The sequence below is a fragment of the Typopeltis vanoorti genome, chromosome 17 (assembly GCF_054136105.1).
Source record: "Typopeltis vanoorti isolate ZY-2024b chromosome 17, IOZ_Tvanoo_1.0, whole genome shotgun sequence".
In the NCBI taxonomy this organism is placed as follows: domain Eukaryota; kingdom Metazoa; phylum Arthropoda; class Arachnida; order Uropygi; family Thelyphonidae; genus Typopeltis; species Typopeltis vanoorti.
This window is the reverse complement of record NC_143565.1, coordinates 48,757,209-48,777,153: the sequence shown is the minus strand read 5'-3', so window position 1 is coordinate 48,777,153 and position 19,945 is coordinate 48,757,209. Positions and strand designations below refer to the sequence as shown.

Below are 19,945 nucleotides of genomic sequence, written 5' to 3'. Positions count from 1 at the left end.
TATGTGTGGGTTTCTATAAACTGAGAATGATAAGGTGCCTTCTAGAGGACGTGATAAGTGTGTCCAGGAAGGGTAGACAGTCATTGGCTACTAGTTCCATTGTAAAGTGTATTTTAGTGTGTTGGCTATTTAGATGCACTAAAAATGTATTCAATGTGTCTGGGCCATGTGGCCAAATAGCAGACACATCATCAACATAGCGTAGCCAGAGACTAGGTTTGAGAGTGGCTGTGTTGATAGCTAGCTTTTCCAGATGTTCTATGTAGAAGTTGGCTGGGGGGGGAGAGAAGGGGGGAATCCCATAGCTGTTCCATCTAATTGTTTGTATATTTTCCTTTTCCATGTAAATTAACCTGCCTGTACTGTGAATTTAAATAGCTGAAATATACCAGGGGGAAATTGTTAATTTAGTAAGTTAAGAGTTTCAGTTAATGGTGCATTGGTGAATAATGAGGTGATATCAAAACTCACTATTACGTCTGAACTTTTTAAGGTATGGTTTTCTAAAATACTTTTTAGGTGGGTAGAATTTTTAACAAAAGAGGGCTAGTAGTTTGACTAAATGTTTCGCAAGTTTATATTTGGGACTATTTATACTATCTACAATAGGGCATAAAGGTGTACCTTGTTTGTGAATTTTTAGAGCTCCATATATCCTGGGTGTTTGAACGTGGAGGGGTTTGAGTTTGTTGACTGTTTCTTTTGGCCAGGAAGTGACTTTGTTCAATAACTTGCACACCTTATTCTTTTGTGAGTTGGTGGGATCTCTATATATAATTTGATATGTTGACTGGTCTTGGAGAAGTGCGTGCATTTTGTTTTCATATTCTGTTGTATCCATCACTACAGTTGCTTTTCCTTTGTCTGATATGGTTATGGTAATGTGGCTTTTATTGCTTAGCTCTTTTTGAGCCAAGATTTCTTTGTGTGGGATATTATTTTTGGGAGGCTTAGAATGGATTAGGATGTTGGCCACATCTAATTGAATATTATTGGCTATTGCTGGAGGTAAATCATATATCCCACGTTCAACGGAAGCCATTATTTTGGCTTTTGGAACTTCTTTAGGGAGTAACGGCAAAATTGTGTCCCTGACTTAACGCACTTGTGGTTAAGGTTACCACTGATAAGTTCACAGCGACACCATCTTGATGTAATTGTGGCCGCTGCATAGCAATGCATTTTTGGAGGATATTAAATTTCTTCTGGTGCCCGGTTTTTAACTTTGGCAAGTTCTTGGTTGGCTGTAGAGTCGGAGATGCTATCCAGGATATCCCATAGTTCCGGGTTTACTTTGTTTGCACTGTATTTAAACCTTATGTGAAATTGCCAACTCTCATCCGTTCACCTAAGGTCAGATTCTCTCCTTTATCGCATCCAGGAGTCTATGAAGTGCCCTGTTCCTGTCATCGAGTCTATCTACTATGGACAGACAGGAAGAACTGTGGACATCTGCCTCGGTGAACACAAAAAATATATCCGGCACTTTTGCTATGGCAAGTCTGGTCTGGCAGACCATGCTTTGGATATCCCTGCACACAGGATCAATTGGAAAAAAAAACAAAAGTACTGCACAGATGGTACTGACTTGTACCTTTTACAAGTCAGAGAGGTTGTTCCTGGAATCAACAGAAGCCCTGAAAAATACTCCAAACCTCAGCAAGTATGGCTGTATAAATCTACCAAAGATTTGGGAGAGAGTCATCCTAAGACCAAATTAATATTTTTTTTTTTTTTTAACCTAGATGGTGCCTAATTAGGACTTTAGTCTGTGTGTTGCATGCTACAATTCATACTAGTCCCACTGTTACACATTTCTTGCACAGTGATCTGCTTATCATTCTCCAAGGAGAGATGAGTATAATTAGGGAAATTAATTGCTGTGAAAACATGCAATTAATTCTTGGGTAGACTTACACCTCCATTTTTCATATTAGAAATACATTCATAGTACATAATACATAAATATTTTAGCAAAATAAAATAAAGTGTATATTTTAATCATCATCACTCTCTTCAAACCTAATATGTCATAGATGTTCTTTATTTATGAGTGGCCAGATGTCGTCATCACTTGAAATCTCTTGGACATCATTAGTATAATTCTCATTGCATACTTCGGCTGGTTTAGTTATCAAGAAGTCAATAATAAGACCTTGCTTATCACTATGATGCAATTTTTTTATTAAATGCATAATACAGAGCTAAACAAATATCCAATTGTCTCGTGAATTTTCCGGACCGCTCCATTGAGAGATCATTATCTATAAAATAACTTTCTTGCCAAGTCCAATCCTTCTGCTAATTTTTTTTTTTTAAACTGAATTCTTTAATGTTCTGCCAAAGTTCTGCCAAAGTTCTGGAAAGTTCTGCCAAAGATTCTGATTCTGATGAATTCATCAGAATCAGAATCTTTGGCAGAACTTTCCCCGTCATTTGGTTCGACGTCATCTATTAATTGTAGCAGTTCCTCTTCATTTAAATCTATTTCCCCATCAATTAATTATTATTATTATTATTATTATTCAGGCCTCCATGGAGTCAAAAGACTCATCGTGGGAGGTCCTTCCTAAGAACATAAAGTCTGTCAAGACTCATCAAGGGGAGGTCCCCCCTAAGAAACACAAAGTCTATCATACCACTCTTTAAACTCATTGACCGTTCTCGCTCCCACCACTCCATCAGGCAATGCATTCCACGGTTCAACCACCCTCCACGCAAAGAAACCACTCCTTACCCTCTTGCTCACAGTTTCCTTTCGTAACTTCCAAGGATGGCCTCTTGTCATCACTCCTTCCCGCTGTTCAACCAAGCGAAAGAACTCCCCAGTGTCAACCTGTAACCACCTCTCAACAGTTTAAAAGTCTCAATCATATCATCTCTCCTTCTTCTATCCACCAAACTCTGCAGTCCACATTCCCTCAGCCGATCCTCATAACTATCCTTCTACAGTCCTGAAACCATCTTTGTCATCCGTCTTTGTATCCTTTCCACAGTTAATTTATCCCCTTCAAATCCTGGGGACGAAATCTGAGAACAATAGTCCAAGTGTGGTCTGATCAGAGACTTATACAACGGAATGATAACCCTCTTATCTCTACAGGTCAGTGTCCTTCTCATAATTGCAGCAATTCTCTGTGTTACCTTCACCACCTTTGCAATATGTCCCCTAAACTTCTGGTTTCTATCAATCATCAACCCCAGATCTCTTGTCTCCTCTACTTCCTCCAGTATAACTCCTCCCATAGAGTATGCAGCATCCCATCGATGTTTCCCAAACCTCAAGACCTTACATTTTGCTGCATTAAACTGACACCCCCATTCATTTGCCCATCTATCTAGCTTATTTAAATCCTCTTGCAGGGCTACCACATCTGCACTATTACTAATAATCCTTCCCAGCTTCACATCATCCGCAAACTACTGAATATCCCCTTGCAATCCACTGGCAATGTCATTTATATAAAGGTTAAACAATATAGGTCCTAGTACTGAGCCCTGTGGGACCCCACTTGTAACCCTCTGCCTCCTTGAAACTGCTCCACCATACACAACTCTCTGATACCTATCAGACAGCCAATCCTGAATCCAGTTGACCAATCTGACATCCAGACCCATGTGCTGCAACTTAAATATCGGCTTATCATGTGGCACCCTGTCAAATGCCTTCGCTAAGTCTAAGAAAATTGCAGTATATGCCTTTCTCTCATCTAATGTTCTTGTAACTTTATTATAAAAGGCTAGCATATTGCTAAAACAAGAGTGCCCCTTCACAAATCCATGTTGACTCTCACAGATAACATTACCCTCATCTGCCCAATGCTGTATACGGTCCCTCACTGCTTTCTCCAAGGTCTTAACAACTACTGATGACACACAGACTGGCCTATAATAGACACTTCCAGTTTGTTACCACCCTTATGCAATGGCACTATCTTACCTTCCTTCCATTCCCTGGGCACCTTTGCCGAAGCCAGACTTTCATTGAAAAGCCAAGTTAAAGGCACTGTCAGTTCCCTGGCACATTCTCTCAAAACTCGTGGTGAAATACCATCCAGTCCCAAAACTTTACTGACATCCAGAGTACTCAGTATCTGAAACACTCTCCTCCTGTACCTCTAAACCTCGAACCAGCCCTATCCCTCTAGCATTAAAACTGACTCCTCTAGGATGAAATACTCCAATAAAGTGTTCATTGAACAATTCCACTATGTCCTCTGCATCAGTCACTCTATTCCCATTTTTATCCCAATATCATTCTTCCACAGTCATTTCTCCTCCTACTGGCCACATAGCTAAAAAATTCCCTAGGATTTTCTTTGGATCTTAGGACCAACCTCCTCTCATATTCCAGTTTCGCTTTCCGTACCACACTAGTCACTCTTCTGGCCTGTGTCTTATATTCTTCATGCATCCTCTCTTCACCTGTCTCCTTATATCTCTTCCATAGCCTCTTTTCCGCAAGCAATTCCTGTTTAATATTGTTTGTCATCCACTTTACTCCAAATTGTGTCCTCTTCTTCACTCGTGGTATACAGCTTACTATTGCTGCTAACAGATATTCCTTCACAATTTCTCGAGCACTAATGATATCCCGGCCTTCCAATTCCTCTCTCCATGAAACATCCCGAAGTTGACGTCTAAGACTATTATAATCACCTGCTTTATAATTCCACATAAGTTCCCGTCTCTTTGATACTCCTGCCTATTCATTTTCCAAGTCAAAACCATATGGTCACTCTCTCCAATTGGTGGGAGAGATGTCAACTTGGTTATTATCAACTCTTCTGATGCTATAACCAAATCCAAAACTCTTGAATCTCTTGTTCCCTCTGTTACATGTTGCCTAAGACATTTGTCCCTCAAGAATTCTAGAAATTCCATTTCCCTATTGTTCATTGAACTAATTAATTCACTATTGAAGAGATTGGAGCACACTTATGAAGAAGTTCGCGAAGGTTGAGTCTCATGTGCTGATTGAAACCGAATGTATCTTCAGTCTTGTTCAATTGTTATGGCAATTTACAGTGGGTGGGTTTATCCGTATTAACAAATGCGTATATCGCAAAAGTGCTCTAAGTGGCCATTCATCATCATCATGCATATCAAGGATTTAGGCCTAGCGTGGCCTGTTCTAGCCTTAGAAGTCATCGTTGAATCTTTTAAGAGGACGTCTTGGTTTTCTTTTTTCTAATGGCTTGTACTTTAAGGCTTGGTTTGGTAATCTATCTATTTTCATTCTTTGAATGTGTTCCATCCATTTATGTTTATATTTTTTAATTTTTTCTGTTACTGATTCTTGGTTTAATTCTTTCATAATTTCTTTGTTTCTTTTGTGATCAAATAGAGTATACTTTGCAGTTTTTCTCATAAACTTCATTTCTGCTGTTATTAATCTTCATTTGTCTTTTTGTTTTATTGTACAGATTTCACTTCCATACAATAAGACTGGTAGGGCTAGTATATTGTATACTTTTAGTCTGGTTTGTTTTTGAACTAGGTTTGGTTTATATATAGAGTTAATTACACCTGTCATTTTTAAATATTTTGCAATTTTTAGGTTTATATCTTTTTCATTTTCATATGTGATCATACATCCTAGGTAGTTAAATGAATTCACCTGTTCTTTAAAGGCCATAGTTTTTGATTTTTCTGTTGATATATCATACCATAATCTTTGGCTATCTCATTTAGTGGCCATTACTATAAAAAAATTTTTTTTTGCATAAAAAAAGCATTATATATTGTATGTAACTCACCAAAAAATAAAGTGCTCAGCTTGAGATTAACACATTTTTAATGCATTTTCCTGGCAGAAAATGAAGACAATTTTCAACGATAAATACTTTATACGGTAAACAATTGACGTACATGTGTGCTAAAGGGTATTTCCCCTAATATAAATTTGCTACTTATAACTACTTGCGCAATTCAGGCAGATGCAAATTTAACAAAGATAAAATTTGATTTTTTAGTCGCACGTTGAAAAATATATGAAAAGATAAAGGGTTACTACAGTTTGTAGACCATCTTATATCAAAGCTGCATTGTATTAGTACTGCATTTGACAAGGGTTACTACAATTTGTAGACCATGTTATATCGAAACCGCATTGTATAAGTACTGCGTTATATGAGGGTTACCTGTGTGTGTGTGTGTGTGTGTGTGTGTGTGTATACACATGTATATTGTTTTACTTGCCCATTTGTAGATGGAATCACAATTCTTAATACAATTTTTATTTTAATTTTTTTTTTTTTTTTTCAGATTACATCAAGTAAAAGAAGAGCATGATAAAGAACAGAAAAATGAAAAAGTGTTGCATGATCAACGACTAAAGGGAAAAACTAAAAGCAAGGTCAGAGAACACAGAAAATATAAATCAAAATCTGAGTTATTGCCAGAAAAAGTACTCAGGTAATTCATTTACTGAATAAAATTCATGTAAAATCTTATTGAAAGATGTAGTCATGATAAGAAGTAGTGGATGTTTTCTGAATTTGAATCTGAATTTAAAATGCTACCTAATCTGAATCTTGAGAAACTGTATCTATGTAGATTATTACTTTTCAGACTTTTTTTTAATCATAACCTCAACTTAAATATTTATGAGAAACATTTGATAAAAATGATATGCTACATATATTGCTTAATATGACATATTATTTAATGTATTAGTTTAATATGTGATGATATTTAATTTATTGCTTTTGTATGCAGTATTTTAGTTTACATGTATAAATACAACATGTATTTATACATGTCAGTAATCTCATATTTGAGACAAAAAAGTAGTGCATTTTCTGAAAATGATTTAGGATAAATGAAGTTTGGGTTTATTATTATTAATTTATGATCATCATCATCATTTTCTGATGTGTGTATATATGTATATATTAGGGTTACCAAGTAATTTTATAAACTTGGTTATTTTTACTCCTAATCCCAAGTAAGCAAACAGTCAAGTTTGTGCCTGAACATAGTTCAAGTCTAAAGGTGGTGCAACACCAGGGCAACTCATTGTAAAGTGGGTAAAGATCTGATCACTATTCTTAGTATTTTCCATAATGTAAAGCACATCTCACTAAGAGATGTATACTGCAATACATTATGGGTGGGGTCACTACCCAGACCGGTTTCAACCTTTTTTGAGGTCTCTCAGTGAGTAGCTAGACCCTAAATACCAAGGTTTTAGTAATACAGAGCCTTGTAGGAACTTGTATAGGTAAAGTTGATAAGGCTCTGTGAGATGTGCTTTACATTATGGAAAATACTAAGAATAGTGATCAGAGCTTTACCCACCTTTACAATGAGTTGCCCTGATGTTGCACCACCTTTAGACTTGAACTACGTTCAGGCGCAAATTTAACTGTTCGCTTACTTGGGATTAGCAGTAAAAATAACCAAGTTTATAAAATTACTTGGTAACCCTAATACATTATTTCCAAGGTAAAAAAACTTATTTACATATATATATATATATATATATATATATATATATATATATTATTAACCACACGGGTTTTAACTGCATGGGTCTACTTATATGCGGATTTTTTCGATAAATATATTGGAAAATTTTTTGGAGATTTGTGACAATTTGAAGAAACTCACAGATGAACTGTGTAGCTTAGAAAAAATTAAGAAAAAGTTAGATATGTCATGAATGCATAAAATATTATTATTAAGAGAGACTTCCAGGGTGTGAGTGAGAGAGAGAGAGAGAGATAAATCATGAATTCTATAGTTTCTAATAAGTCTCTATCTCTCTCTGAAAATCCTATCAAAAGTCTGCTTAAACCTATGAAATTTGGCTGTGTGGGATTTCTGAATTCTGTACTCTGTTTTCTTGTATTCCTTGAGTCTAAATGTAATCTACTGGTAGTATAACCTCCTGTTATGCAAACCTACATCTTAATATCATTTCTATATATCGAAATTCTACAAAAAATCTTCACAGATACTAATGTTGATATATAGAAACGATATTATTAAGACAGACCTCCAGGGAGTCAGAGACTTATCGAGGGAGGCCACATACTACGCGCACCAGCTATCATACTTATTCTTGAATTCATTCACACTACTTGCACTCACAACATCCAGTGACAATCCATTCCAATCACATGCCACCTTATGAGAGAAAAATCTAGCCCTCACCCCCTTCTTAACAGCATTCATTCTCAGCTTACAAGGATGCCCTCTTGTCCTTTCCTCACTCTCAATAAATTGAAAAATTCCATCAACTGAAATCCTGTATGACCCTTTCAGAAATTTGTAAGTCTCAATCATATAACTCCTGTTTGTTAGTGTCTGCAGTCTGCAGATTCTCAGTCTGTCTTCATAATCAGTATTCCATCATTGGGGGATTATGCTTGAAGAAATTGATGAGGCTAGGGATCTTGGAGTGTTATTAGATAGGAAGTTGAAGTTCAGGAACTATGTAGCAAAAGATTGAAAATTACTCGAAAGATAATTGCACTGCTGAAACGAATGTTCACATGTAAAGATAAGGATGTCATTTTTTTCCTCTTTACAAGGCATTGATAAGACTGCACTTGGACTGTTGTGTGCAGATCTGGTCTCCTGGTTTCCATTGTGATTCTGATATATTGGAGAGAGTGCAAATATCCTTCCCAATATCATTAATGTATAGATTGAATAACAGTGGACCAAGCTGATCCTTGTGGTACACCACTGGTTACCTTAAATCTTGTAGACTCACATCACTTATTTGATATCTGTCTGTCAGCCATCCTCTTATCCATGGTAATATTCTATAATCCAAACCCATATTATCCAATTTATGCAATATTTTACCATGCTGTATTCTGTCAGAAACCTTAGCAAAATCCAAAAGTATCATAGTGTATCCATTCCACTTGTCTAGTTCAATGGTAACATTGTCATGGAATGTGAGCAAGTTGCTAAAACATGACCTTCCCTTAGTAAACCCATGTTGCTCATTGTAAAGTAAAGATTCACTGTCAACCTATTTCTGAATGCGAGCACTAACCAATTTTTCCAAAATCTTCATCACAACTCCTGAGATACTAATAGGTCAATAGTTGGATACATTGCTCTTTGCACCACCCTTATGCAATGGAATTACCAGCATTCTTTCCATACCTGCAGAATCTTCCTTGTTCTGAGACCCATATTAAATAGCCTGGTCAAAGGAATAGCCAGTTCAGCTGAACACTCTTTTAGCACATGTGCTGATATCTCATCAGTCCCTATTGCTGAATTCTTATTCAGTTTGTGCAACAAATCTAATATCTCATCCTCATATACCTAAATTTCTTCATCCACTGAAGAGGTAGCAGTGAGCTCAATGTCGCTTACACCAGGTTGATAGCTTTTAGCAAAATGGGCACTGATTAGTTGAACAACCTCTTCTTCATCTGTAACCCTCGTGCCATCTGCATTTAGAAGAGTTATTCTTTCATATTCATTATTTTTTTACTTGAAGCATGTCGATAGAATTTTGTGGGTTACCTTTAGCTTGCAGACCCAGTTTCTTTTCATACTCGGGCTTAGTTTTCCGTGCAACAGTTGTGACTCTTCTAACCTGTTGCTTATAATTTTAATAATGGATATCATCCTTATGCACATGGTATTCTTTCCACATCATCCCTTTCTTTCAAATCTTTTGCTTAATAAGATTACACATCTGTTTGACTTCCACCCTATTTATGATTCAAACTCTCGGGACACACTCTGATATTGCATCATTTAAGTATTGTTTAATTGCTTCCCATCCATCAACCGATACCATCCCACGAACTCATGTAACCTTTTCTGAATGGAACATTCATAAACTGAGTACCGCATGAACACTGTCACTAGCCAGAGGCGGTATAGTTATATCTTTAACTGAAACTCTCTCTGACATTATAAACAAATCTAACACTCTTTGATCTCGAGTTCCTTCTGTCACATGCTGCTTGAGGAAGTTGTCTTGCATCAGTTCAATAAATGTTTTTTCATTCTTCTCATGAGATTTTGCTGCTACCCAATCAATATTTGGATAATTAAAGTCTCCCATCATGATTGCTCTTTTCACGCTCATCTTGTCTGTTTGGTGATGCATTTCTTCATCACTAGCAACCGATCCACCAGGTCTGTAACAACACCCCACTATGTAATTGATCTTGTTAGATTTCACCTCACACCAGATGGTTTCAAACTCACTGCCACATGAAATAGTGTTAGTAGTAGTACTCCAGTCATAGGTCTCAACTCTGACTGGATTCAAGTCATCCGTTATCAATAGCAGCATGCCCCTCCTTTTCTATCCTCTCTATCCTTCTATCTCTCGAGAAACTAGTCCATAAAATATACACAAATCTGTTATAAAATGTTAAAATTTACTAAAATCTTATGCACACAAACACTTACAGACCATTTATGGTGCCATTCACATTCGAGAGAAATGTAAAATGTAAAGAGGCAGTATTAAATCATAACTGCATAAAATTAATGGTTATTAATTAATTAAATATAATTAATTAGCATGAAATAAAAAAATTATGAAGATTCATTCATTAGTGTATTGGCTTTGCTACTATGAACATTCATATTGCTACTTCATTATCAATGCATGAATCACTATACCTGTAAATAAATATGAATTTCTTTTTCACATTATCTTTTCATTTTTGATGTCTAGTGTTAGTACTATGTATAACATGTATGGTGTTTTGTATCACATAAGACAATATTCACATAAGTACTGACAGACAAACGATTCATCTTGTATACAAAAGATGTAAACTTACGGTATTGATAAATACAGTATGGCATAATACTGGAAATGTATTTTCTCTTCCTTATGATTTTCTTAATAACATTTTCTTTTCTCTAGTTTACTTTATTGTAAGAATACAGTATACAATACATATAACATACAAAATATGTGTTAATCAACTGTTTATGTTATCATTAAGGCTTCCAGTCAACAATAGGCTATTAGTAGTTAAGCTTTTTTTTTTTTAGGGAGTCAAAAGTTATACATGAGTTTTTGACGGTGCAGTGGGTTGGTGATCCTAACCCCTGCGTTGTTCATGGGTCAACTGTGTATATCTCATGGGGTCTTCCAGATGTCATTGTAGCCTAATATAATCACTCTTCCATAACCTGCTTCCTATCAAAGGTTTCTTCCCAATTGGTATAATATTTTATGTTAGGATAGCTGAGTAGTCAAAGGCACTACATTCAACCTGCCGTTCATTTCTCCATGCATGGATTTGAATCCCCCCTTCTGACAAAGTTTAGAGCAGTTATGGTCAGTGATTAAGGCAAATGAGTAGAAATACTTCTGGGAAGGAGGGTCTCTGTTCGGGTCAAATGCTGTTGGCTGCAAAGAATTTTTTGAGTGGAATGGGTTATTAGAGGTGGTTATGAGTGCTTTGCCAATGAACAAGTTTAAGAAGAGATACAAAAGGCATTGTGTGAAAATAATTTAATCATATTTGTCAAGTTTCTGATATGAACAACTTTTACTTCTCTGTCTTGTTAAGCAGTCTTAACCATATTGATCTCTACATTTTAGTCTTCTTCTAGTCTCTTTCTGAATAGTTTTGCTTCAGTCAAAAGTCACCTCTTTTGTTATCTTTCATCTCTTATTTTGTTTAATTGACTATACCATGTTAAATCTTCAAGCATGAGTTAATTCTCCTGATTTTCTTGATATATTTCATCTTTGTTTTTCAGTCCTCCTCACTCACTCCCTCAGAGATCCCTGAGTTAAAATTGGTTTAGACAGTACTTCTAGATTAGTGGTTCAGGTTGATATATCTGTTTTTCCATATTAATTTATTTAACTGGCTCATTGCATGTCAACTTTGTTTATTCTGTTTTATTTTTTCATCATAAGAAGTTCACCGTAGAGATTACAACTGATGGAAATAGAAATCATTGTGTAGTCTCTGTGGCGAGCCTCTACAAACTACAGCTGATGATTTCTATTTTCATACCTATTTTTCCTATGTTTTCATTGCTGAAAACTATGAAAAATAGTTTTTTATCTTTTATACCAAATTTCCACCAATTATTTAATTTTAATAAATGTACTTGAAAATCACACAAAGGGCTTAGATAACTAGCATGAGACCTATTAATAGCCTATAAAGAATGCAACATGGAGTTTCTGACCCATTGTCCATATCTTATCCTTGTCTTCTCATGATTTATCACACATATTCATTTGTATGCTGAGTAGTTTGATAATTTACTAGCAAAATAGAAAAATGGAGATATATGGTTTGGATTTTAAAATGGATTTTAAAAGCAACTTTTTGTTATGACTGATATTGTACAGAGCTGAATAGTTTTTCATTACTTACAAACACTATGAAAACCAAGTACTGCTCTCTCTCTCTCTCTCTCTCACACACACACAAAAAAAAGCTAAATTATAAAAAATATCCCCTGATGGGAAAAAAAAGAATATTCTAAGCACTACTATAAATTTAAATCTTTTGCCTGACATCATTGGTCATTTTTTAATGTATAAATTAAATGATTGTCCAAATTTTGTTCTGTAGTCTGGTAGAATTAGTTTTAAGGCTGAGAAGCATTTCTCTATGTTCTCTATGCTTTCTTGTGTTGCAGGAACACCAATAATTGCTTTTGCAATCACAATAAGGTTTTGATGGATGAAGATAGATATGTCTTCTTTTGAGCAGGGTTGATGTCCAAAATATTTGTATGCAATGGCATCTTCTTTGTATCTCTGTAGCTTTATACTTCCTGAAAACCAGACAAACCACATCTGAAGATGCTTCCAAATTGTGTTTCAAGTTTACATTGTGCATCTTCAGATGAAGTTTTGCTGAACTCAGCTAATATAAAACTTTTTGAGCAGGGTTGATGTAGTAGAAGTGGTGCTTTCAGTTGGCATTGATGCAACAGACCTTGATTTATTTGAGGGACCGGTACCACATAGTAAGGTGGAGGCAACTGAAGAAGCTTCTACTTCCACTTTCTCATATCTTTCCATAATGTTGACTAAACTTTTTGCCTAGACTGTAAAGTGTTAATTCTTAGTTTTAGTTACATCCAGTGTTTATGTAAATCACCAGCTGTAATATTGAATGTGACAATTTATTTAATGGTGTTAATTCACAACACAGAATATAAGAAAATAATTATTATTTATTTAATTGATTTGCTAATATATTGCTTGTATTATATCCAGTATCTGTCACAGTTGCACAAAACTACAACAGTTTGGTATAACAGTCGGCTAGTTTAAAAAAAAAAAATTAATGGACAATGCAAGGAACTAAAATCCTAATTGGCACTATCCATTGTTGGATAAAGAGAGAGAAAAAAACAATTATTAATTTGATCTTAAAATGATCTTCTCCCAGATTTTGGTAAATTGATACATCCCTACTTGTTGAGGTTTGGAGAATGTTCTAAAGCTGCTCGCTTCTCTGACTTTTAATGACTTCTGTGTAGCACTTTTGTTTTCTTCTATCTCATCCTATGTAAAGGGATATACAAGGCATGGTCTGCTAGTCCTGGCTCCCCATTATGATCGTGGTGAATGTATTTTTTATGTTCCCCAAGGTGGATGTCAACGGTTCTTCCTGTTCGTTCATAGTAAGCCATGTCACAAGTATGGAGTACTTCATATACTGCATTGTGATAATGGAGGAGTTTGTCCTTAGGTAGGGATCCCAGACATCCCGTAAAATACGGTATCGTCCCGTTTTTGGCTAATGCGTCCTGTTGTCCCGAGAAAACTCTTTGGGACAGCTTTTTGTCCTGTATTTTAGAGTTGAAGACTGAATAACAAAATCGATGCATTACAATTTCTATTCTATTACAAACATCGCTCTCCGTCATTACAGGGAACTGTAGACGGCAACACTGCAACAATGATAAGTTCGTTAGAACAGTGCTCATGTGCATTGACATTATTTGTTTACTTAGTAAAGTGTGTGCATAGTAAACCTTACCACGCACACACTTGGAAAGTTAGAATCATTTTGTAAGACTAGCATATGTGATGGATGCGTATACTAAACTTTCACCCTCAGTCATAAGTGTCCCGTATTTTTTTCCAGTGTATTCACCTAAGGATGAATAGATGAGAGTTGCTAGTTTGTCATATGGTTTAAATATAGTTTAGCCATAGTCTTGTGTATCAGGTGATGGAGGGGATTTCTGGGGATCATTTAGTATTTTTTTGTATTCTTTGAGGATTATAGCCATTGGCTAAAAAAGTGTGATTCAAGTAAGTGAGTTTATTAGTAAGGGCATTATCATTGGAACAGATAGTTCTTGCTCTGTGAGTTAATGTTTTTAGGATACCATATTTTTTAACTGGTTGATGGTATGATTGTGCAGATATTTCTCTGTAAGTGTAGATTTTCTATAAACAGATAAGGATAAGCAACCATCAGGAAGGCTTGTGACTAGTGTATCTAGGAAAGGCAGACAGTCATTAGTTTCTTGTTCCATTGTGAAGTGGATTTTAAGGCATTGGCTATTTAAATGCACTAAAATGTATCTGGACCATATGGATAAATAGCAAACTCATCATCAACACAGTTCAACCAGATCACTGGTTTGAGAGTAGCTGTATTCATAGTTAGGTTTTCTAAGTGTTCTATGTAAATATTGTCTAAAGGGGGGAGAGAAACAGGGGCATTGCTGTGCTCAGATTTGGTCATTGCGATGTGGAAACACTAGAGAGGGTCCAGAGATGAATAACCAAAGTGAAATCTGTACTTTGGAGTATTGGTTATGAAGAGCTTTTGAGAGAATATGGATTACAGAGGTTGGTGGATAGGAGGAAAAGAGGAGATAAGATAGAGACCTTCAAGTTAGTTAAGGGATTCTATAAGATTAATATAGAAGAAATTTTATATTAATCTTATAGAATAATATAAAATAGGTGGAGGGCTAATAATTTAGCTGAATGTTTAGTAAGTTTGTATGTAGGACTATGTGTACTATCCACAATTGGACATAGGAGTGTATCTTCTTTGTGAATTTTAGGTGCTCCATATATTCTGGTTGTTTTTACATGAAAAAGTCTTGAGTTTGTTAACTATTTCTTTTGGCAGGAAGTTTCTTTCTTCAATAATTTGCAAACTTTACTCTTCTGAGAGTTAGTAGGTATCACGATCTATGATTTAGTACATACTCATCTTGTAAAAGTATGTGCATTTTGTTTTTATATTCAGCTAGATTCCTAACCACAGTTGCATTACCTTTGTCTGCTTTAGTTGTTACAATATTATTATTATTGTATAGCTTAATTAATAACTTAACACGTATAAAACCAACAGTAATAACTTTAATGAATTAAAGGTACACATCAATCGAATTATTCAGGTTTTGTGACCACATTTTTATTAAAAAAGACTGTTTTTTAAAACTAAACAAGTACTAAAAAACAAACCCGACAAGTTTTGTTAGTCGTCAGACTAACATCTTCAGGGGTAAAGATAACTAACAGTTTAAAGCACAAACTATAAGAAACAAGTTCATTTATTGGTATTATGAACATCAAAAAAGTTTGTTAAAAAACCGAATAACAGATCTATACAACCGCTAATACGTGTTAGCTGGAAACAATGCTATTTGATGTCGCGCTCTGTGGTTCACTTTCACTCTGTCCGAGGTCTGAACTGGGTAAGTTTTTAATAAATTTGATAAAATATCAAAATATCTTCATCCTCTGAAACCTCCACATCACCCAATGAAAAAACCCGGAGTTTATAATATTCACTGTTCCTGTAGCATCTGCTATGTAGGCCAGACGGGGAGAAATCCGCATGAGCGAACATCAAAAGGATGTACAAAAAGAGAGAGAAAATAAGTCTTGCTTGGCATTTCACACAGCTTCTACTGATCATGATGTACTTTGGGACAGAACAAACATGTCCTACATTGATAAAAACTGTTTCTCAAGAAAATTCAAAGCGGCAGCAAATATGATTAAAATTCCTACACAATGCAATAAAAATCAAGGCTTGATTTTTAAATCAAGTTTGGTCAGCGTTTATTAAAAACTTACCCAGTTCAGACCTCGGACAGAGCGAAAGTGAACCACAGAACGCGACATCAAATAGCATTCTTTCCAGCTAACACATATTAATGGTTGTATAGATCTGTTATTCGTTTTTTAACAAACTTTTTTGATGTTCATAATACCAATAAATGAACTTGTTTATTTGTAGTTTCTTATAGTTTGTGCTTTAAACTGTTAGTTATCTTTACCCCTGAAGATGTTAGTCTGACGACTAATGAAACTTGTCGAGCTTGTTTTTTAGTACTTGCTTAGTTTTAAAAAACAGTCTTTTTTAATAAAAATGTGGTCACAAAACCGGAATAATTCGATTGAACTTCTTAACCACAGAAACCTCTGCATGATTAAAGGTACAAATATTTCGTACTGAAAGTAACAGTACATCATCAGTGTAGAACAAACAGTTAAAGGAATGGAATACAAAGTACAGAACAGTTGGTGGATTACCAATTAAAATTGTTGGCACGTGCCAGAAAATTAATATTAATAAAATATTATTAAATAATTCTTAAAAGCTATTTCATTGATGGTTGCATAAGATAAGAATCTCCCAATCTTTTGGGAGAGAGAGAGAGAGAGAGACAGTCATTTTGATTCAAATTCGGGTGATATAAAAGGACTTTCCAACTTTGTTTGAAAAGGTGTTCATATTTAAACTTGCATCTGTGGAGAAGACAAGCTATATTATGTTTAGTGTCATTGCTATATTGTGCTAGACCAGACTTATGAGGTTTCATGTATTCGATGTAATACTAATGTTCCTTCATTCTTTTTTCCACAGAATGGCCTGTTTGTCCAAAGTGTGATAAATTACATTCACATGGTATCTGGTAAACACCAGTTAATGATAGAGGCCCAGTTTGTCTTTTGTAGATGGCAACGAGTGAGAAATTTTGTTGATATGAATGTATCTGCCAGTAAAGGTAAGTTTTTGATAGACACTTGTTGACAAAGTAGAGGATGTGCTTGTAAGGGGGATGTCCAAGAATGGTAAACTACCAGCCTTTTCTTTTTCCATGGTGAACTGAATGTGTGGGTGTAGGCTATTTATCTGTTGTAGGAATGTAGTAAGTTTCTCTTCAGCATGTGGCCAAATAGCAGAGACATCATCAACATAACGAAACCAAAGAGAGGGTTGGGGATGAATGTATGAGAACAAGGTGTCTTCCAGATGTTTCAAAAAATAGTTTGCCAAAGGTGGAGACAGAGTGCTACCCATGGCAGTACCTTCAACTTATTTGTAGATCTTGTTTTTCCAGCTGAAATATCCAGAATGTATAACAAATTCAAAAATCTTTGCAATATCTGGAGGGTAATCATCATATAGTAAGTTGACAGTGTCAGCTAATGGAATATTGGTAAAAAGGGAAACAATATCAAAACTGACTAACAAGTCAGACTCTTTGATTTGAACATCCTCTAGTACTCTGTCAACAAGTTGTCTATCGAAAACCTACGTTTACTGGCAGATACATTCATCAAAAGTCTGCTCATCACACCTCTCAAAAAATCACTGTTATCAAATCTTTAATTAACAGAGCACATAAAGTGTGCTCCTTCCCCTTAAACTTACAACAAGAACATTTCACTATAAAAAAGTTAATAGAAATAATGGTTACCCTAATCAAATCCAGCAGATAATTGACTCCTATGTTCCAACACCTCAGGATTCTTCAACAGACTGCAGAGTTCCAATCCCTTATATTTCAGGCATCTCAGAACCTATTGGCAGAATTTTGAAGAAGTATCATCTTATTCCTACATATTTTCCTATCAACAAAATTTCTCACTCATTGCCATCTACAAAAGACAAACCTCTATCATTAGCTGGTGTTTACCAGACACTGTGTGAATGTAATTTATCATACTTTGGACAAACAGGCCGTTCTGTGGAAAAAAAGAATGAAGGAACATCAGCATTATATCGAATACATGAAACCTCATAAGTCTGGTCTAGCACAACATAACATTAACACTAAACATAATATCCAGTGGGATAAAGCTTGTCTTCTCCACAGATGCAAGTTTAAATATGAATGCCTTTTCAAAGAAAGTTGCAAAACCCTTTTACATCGGCTGAATTTGAATCAAAATGACTGTCTCTCTCTCTCTCTCTCTCTCTCTCTCTCTCTCTCTCTCCCAAAAGTTTGGGAGATTCTTATCAATGAAATAGTTTTTAAGAATTATTTAATAATATTTTATTAATATTAATTTTCTGGCACGTGGCAACAATTTTAATTGGTAATCCACCGACTGTTCTGTACTTTGTATTCCATTCCTTTAACTGTTTGTTCTACACTAATGATGTACTGTTACTTTCAGTTCGAAATATTTGTACCTTTAATTCATTAAAGTTATTACTGTTGGTTTTATATGTGTTAAGTTATTAATTTTAATTAATTATTGTATAGCTCTTTTATAGCACTGATTTCTTTTTTGGCATATTGTTTTTTGGAGGATTTTATTTGGATGTTGGCTACATCTAAACAAATGTTATTGCCTATAACTGGAGGTTGTATATTCTCCGTTTGGAAGTCATTATTTTTGGAACTTGCCTTGGTATAATGGCAAAGTTATGTCATTGACATAATGCACTTATTGCATGAACAGATTAGTGCTAATCATGTCAAAATTAAACATCATTACCCAACACTCTACAAAACACCATGTGATATTTTAAACCAGGAACTGTGGGCTATCCTTGTCACATCTCTGACACAGCTTGTGATCAGATAAAAAATATCTTATTATTTCACTATCCATCTCCAATACAATGGCAGATAAAAATTTAAATTCAAAATTTAAAATTAAATATAAATTTCAAAAATTTAAAGTCAATACCATTGCTTCAAAAAAAAAGTTTTGGAAATAATGATTAGTGTGGGGAATATGGCACTATACACCTCCGAATCAAAAAATTAGAATAATCAAAGAAAATGTGGGCAATGATTTGAAATTCTAATTTATTGCATAGAAAATAATTATTACCAAATATGAATTAGCATCATCTAAATCTACATACTTTGTATTTTATACAACCATGTAAACACATAAATATGTAATATAAATTATAAGAAAATATTTATTTGAAATATTTTCTTATAATTATAAATATAAGAATATTTATTAAATATTTATTAAATATTTATTAAATATTTAATAAGAAATATTAAATATTTATAAGAAAACTGTTATTTGAAAACATTCACAAAATTAGAATAATTTTAACATGGTTCAAATATTAGAATAATGCAAAAATTGCAGTCAAAGGAAACAACATGATAATTAGTACCTTGTTGCATCCCCCTTAGCTTTTATGATCTTTCGTAAATGGTTGGGCATATTTATTAGCAGTTTTTTTTTTTTTTTTTTTTTTTTTTTTTTTTTAAAAACATGCCCATATAGTCTGCAGACTAGAAACAAGTTCATTTTTGTCTCTTGGAGCAACTTCTTCAAGACATTTCTTCCCAATTACCCACAAATTCTGAATGGGGTTTAAATCTAGTGAGTTTACTGGCCAAGGAATTACATTGATTTGCCTTTCTTTGAGCCATCTAGTAGTGGTCTTGGAAGTGCGACAAGAAGCTGAATCTTGCTGAAAAAGGAAATCACCATCACATAAATCTTCCAATGCCAGTAGCATAAAGTGCTCAAGAATTTCTGGGTACTTTGGCATTGACTCTTTCGTATACACAGCCTATCTAGACCCTCTGCAGTTATACAAGCCCATGACAGAGGTTGCAAATTTTACTGAACGTTTCATGCATTCTTTACAAATGCTTCTTGTTTAGATGCCAAAAACATACCTTGATGACCTATGTGTGCGTGTTTTATATATTCCATTTAATATTTCAATAACCTAACTTTTGCTAATAATATACAATTATATACTTA

At 34.8% G+C, this 19,945-nt stretch overlaps 1 protein-coding gene across 1 annotated transcript in view; it reads left to right on the top strand.

The window, feature by feature from the left end:
- Positions 1-19,945, top strand: part of LOC150097369 (nuclear exosome regulator NRDE2-like) — a 131,976-nt gene that overhangs the window by 53,835 nt on the left and 58,196 nt on the right. Inside the window, exon 3 of the mRNA XM_090407654.1 lies at positions 6,268-6,417. Coding sequence (XP_090263780.1) covers positions 6,268-6,417 — 150 coding nt within the window. The remainder of the gene's footprint in view (positions 1-6,267; positions 6,418-19,945) is intronic.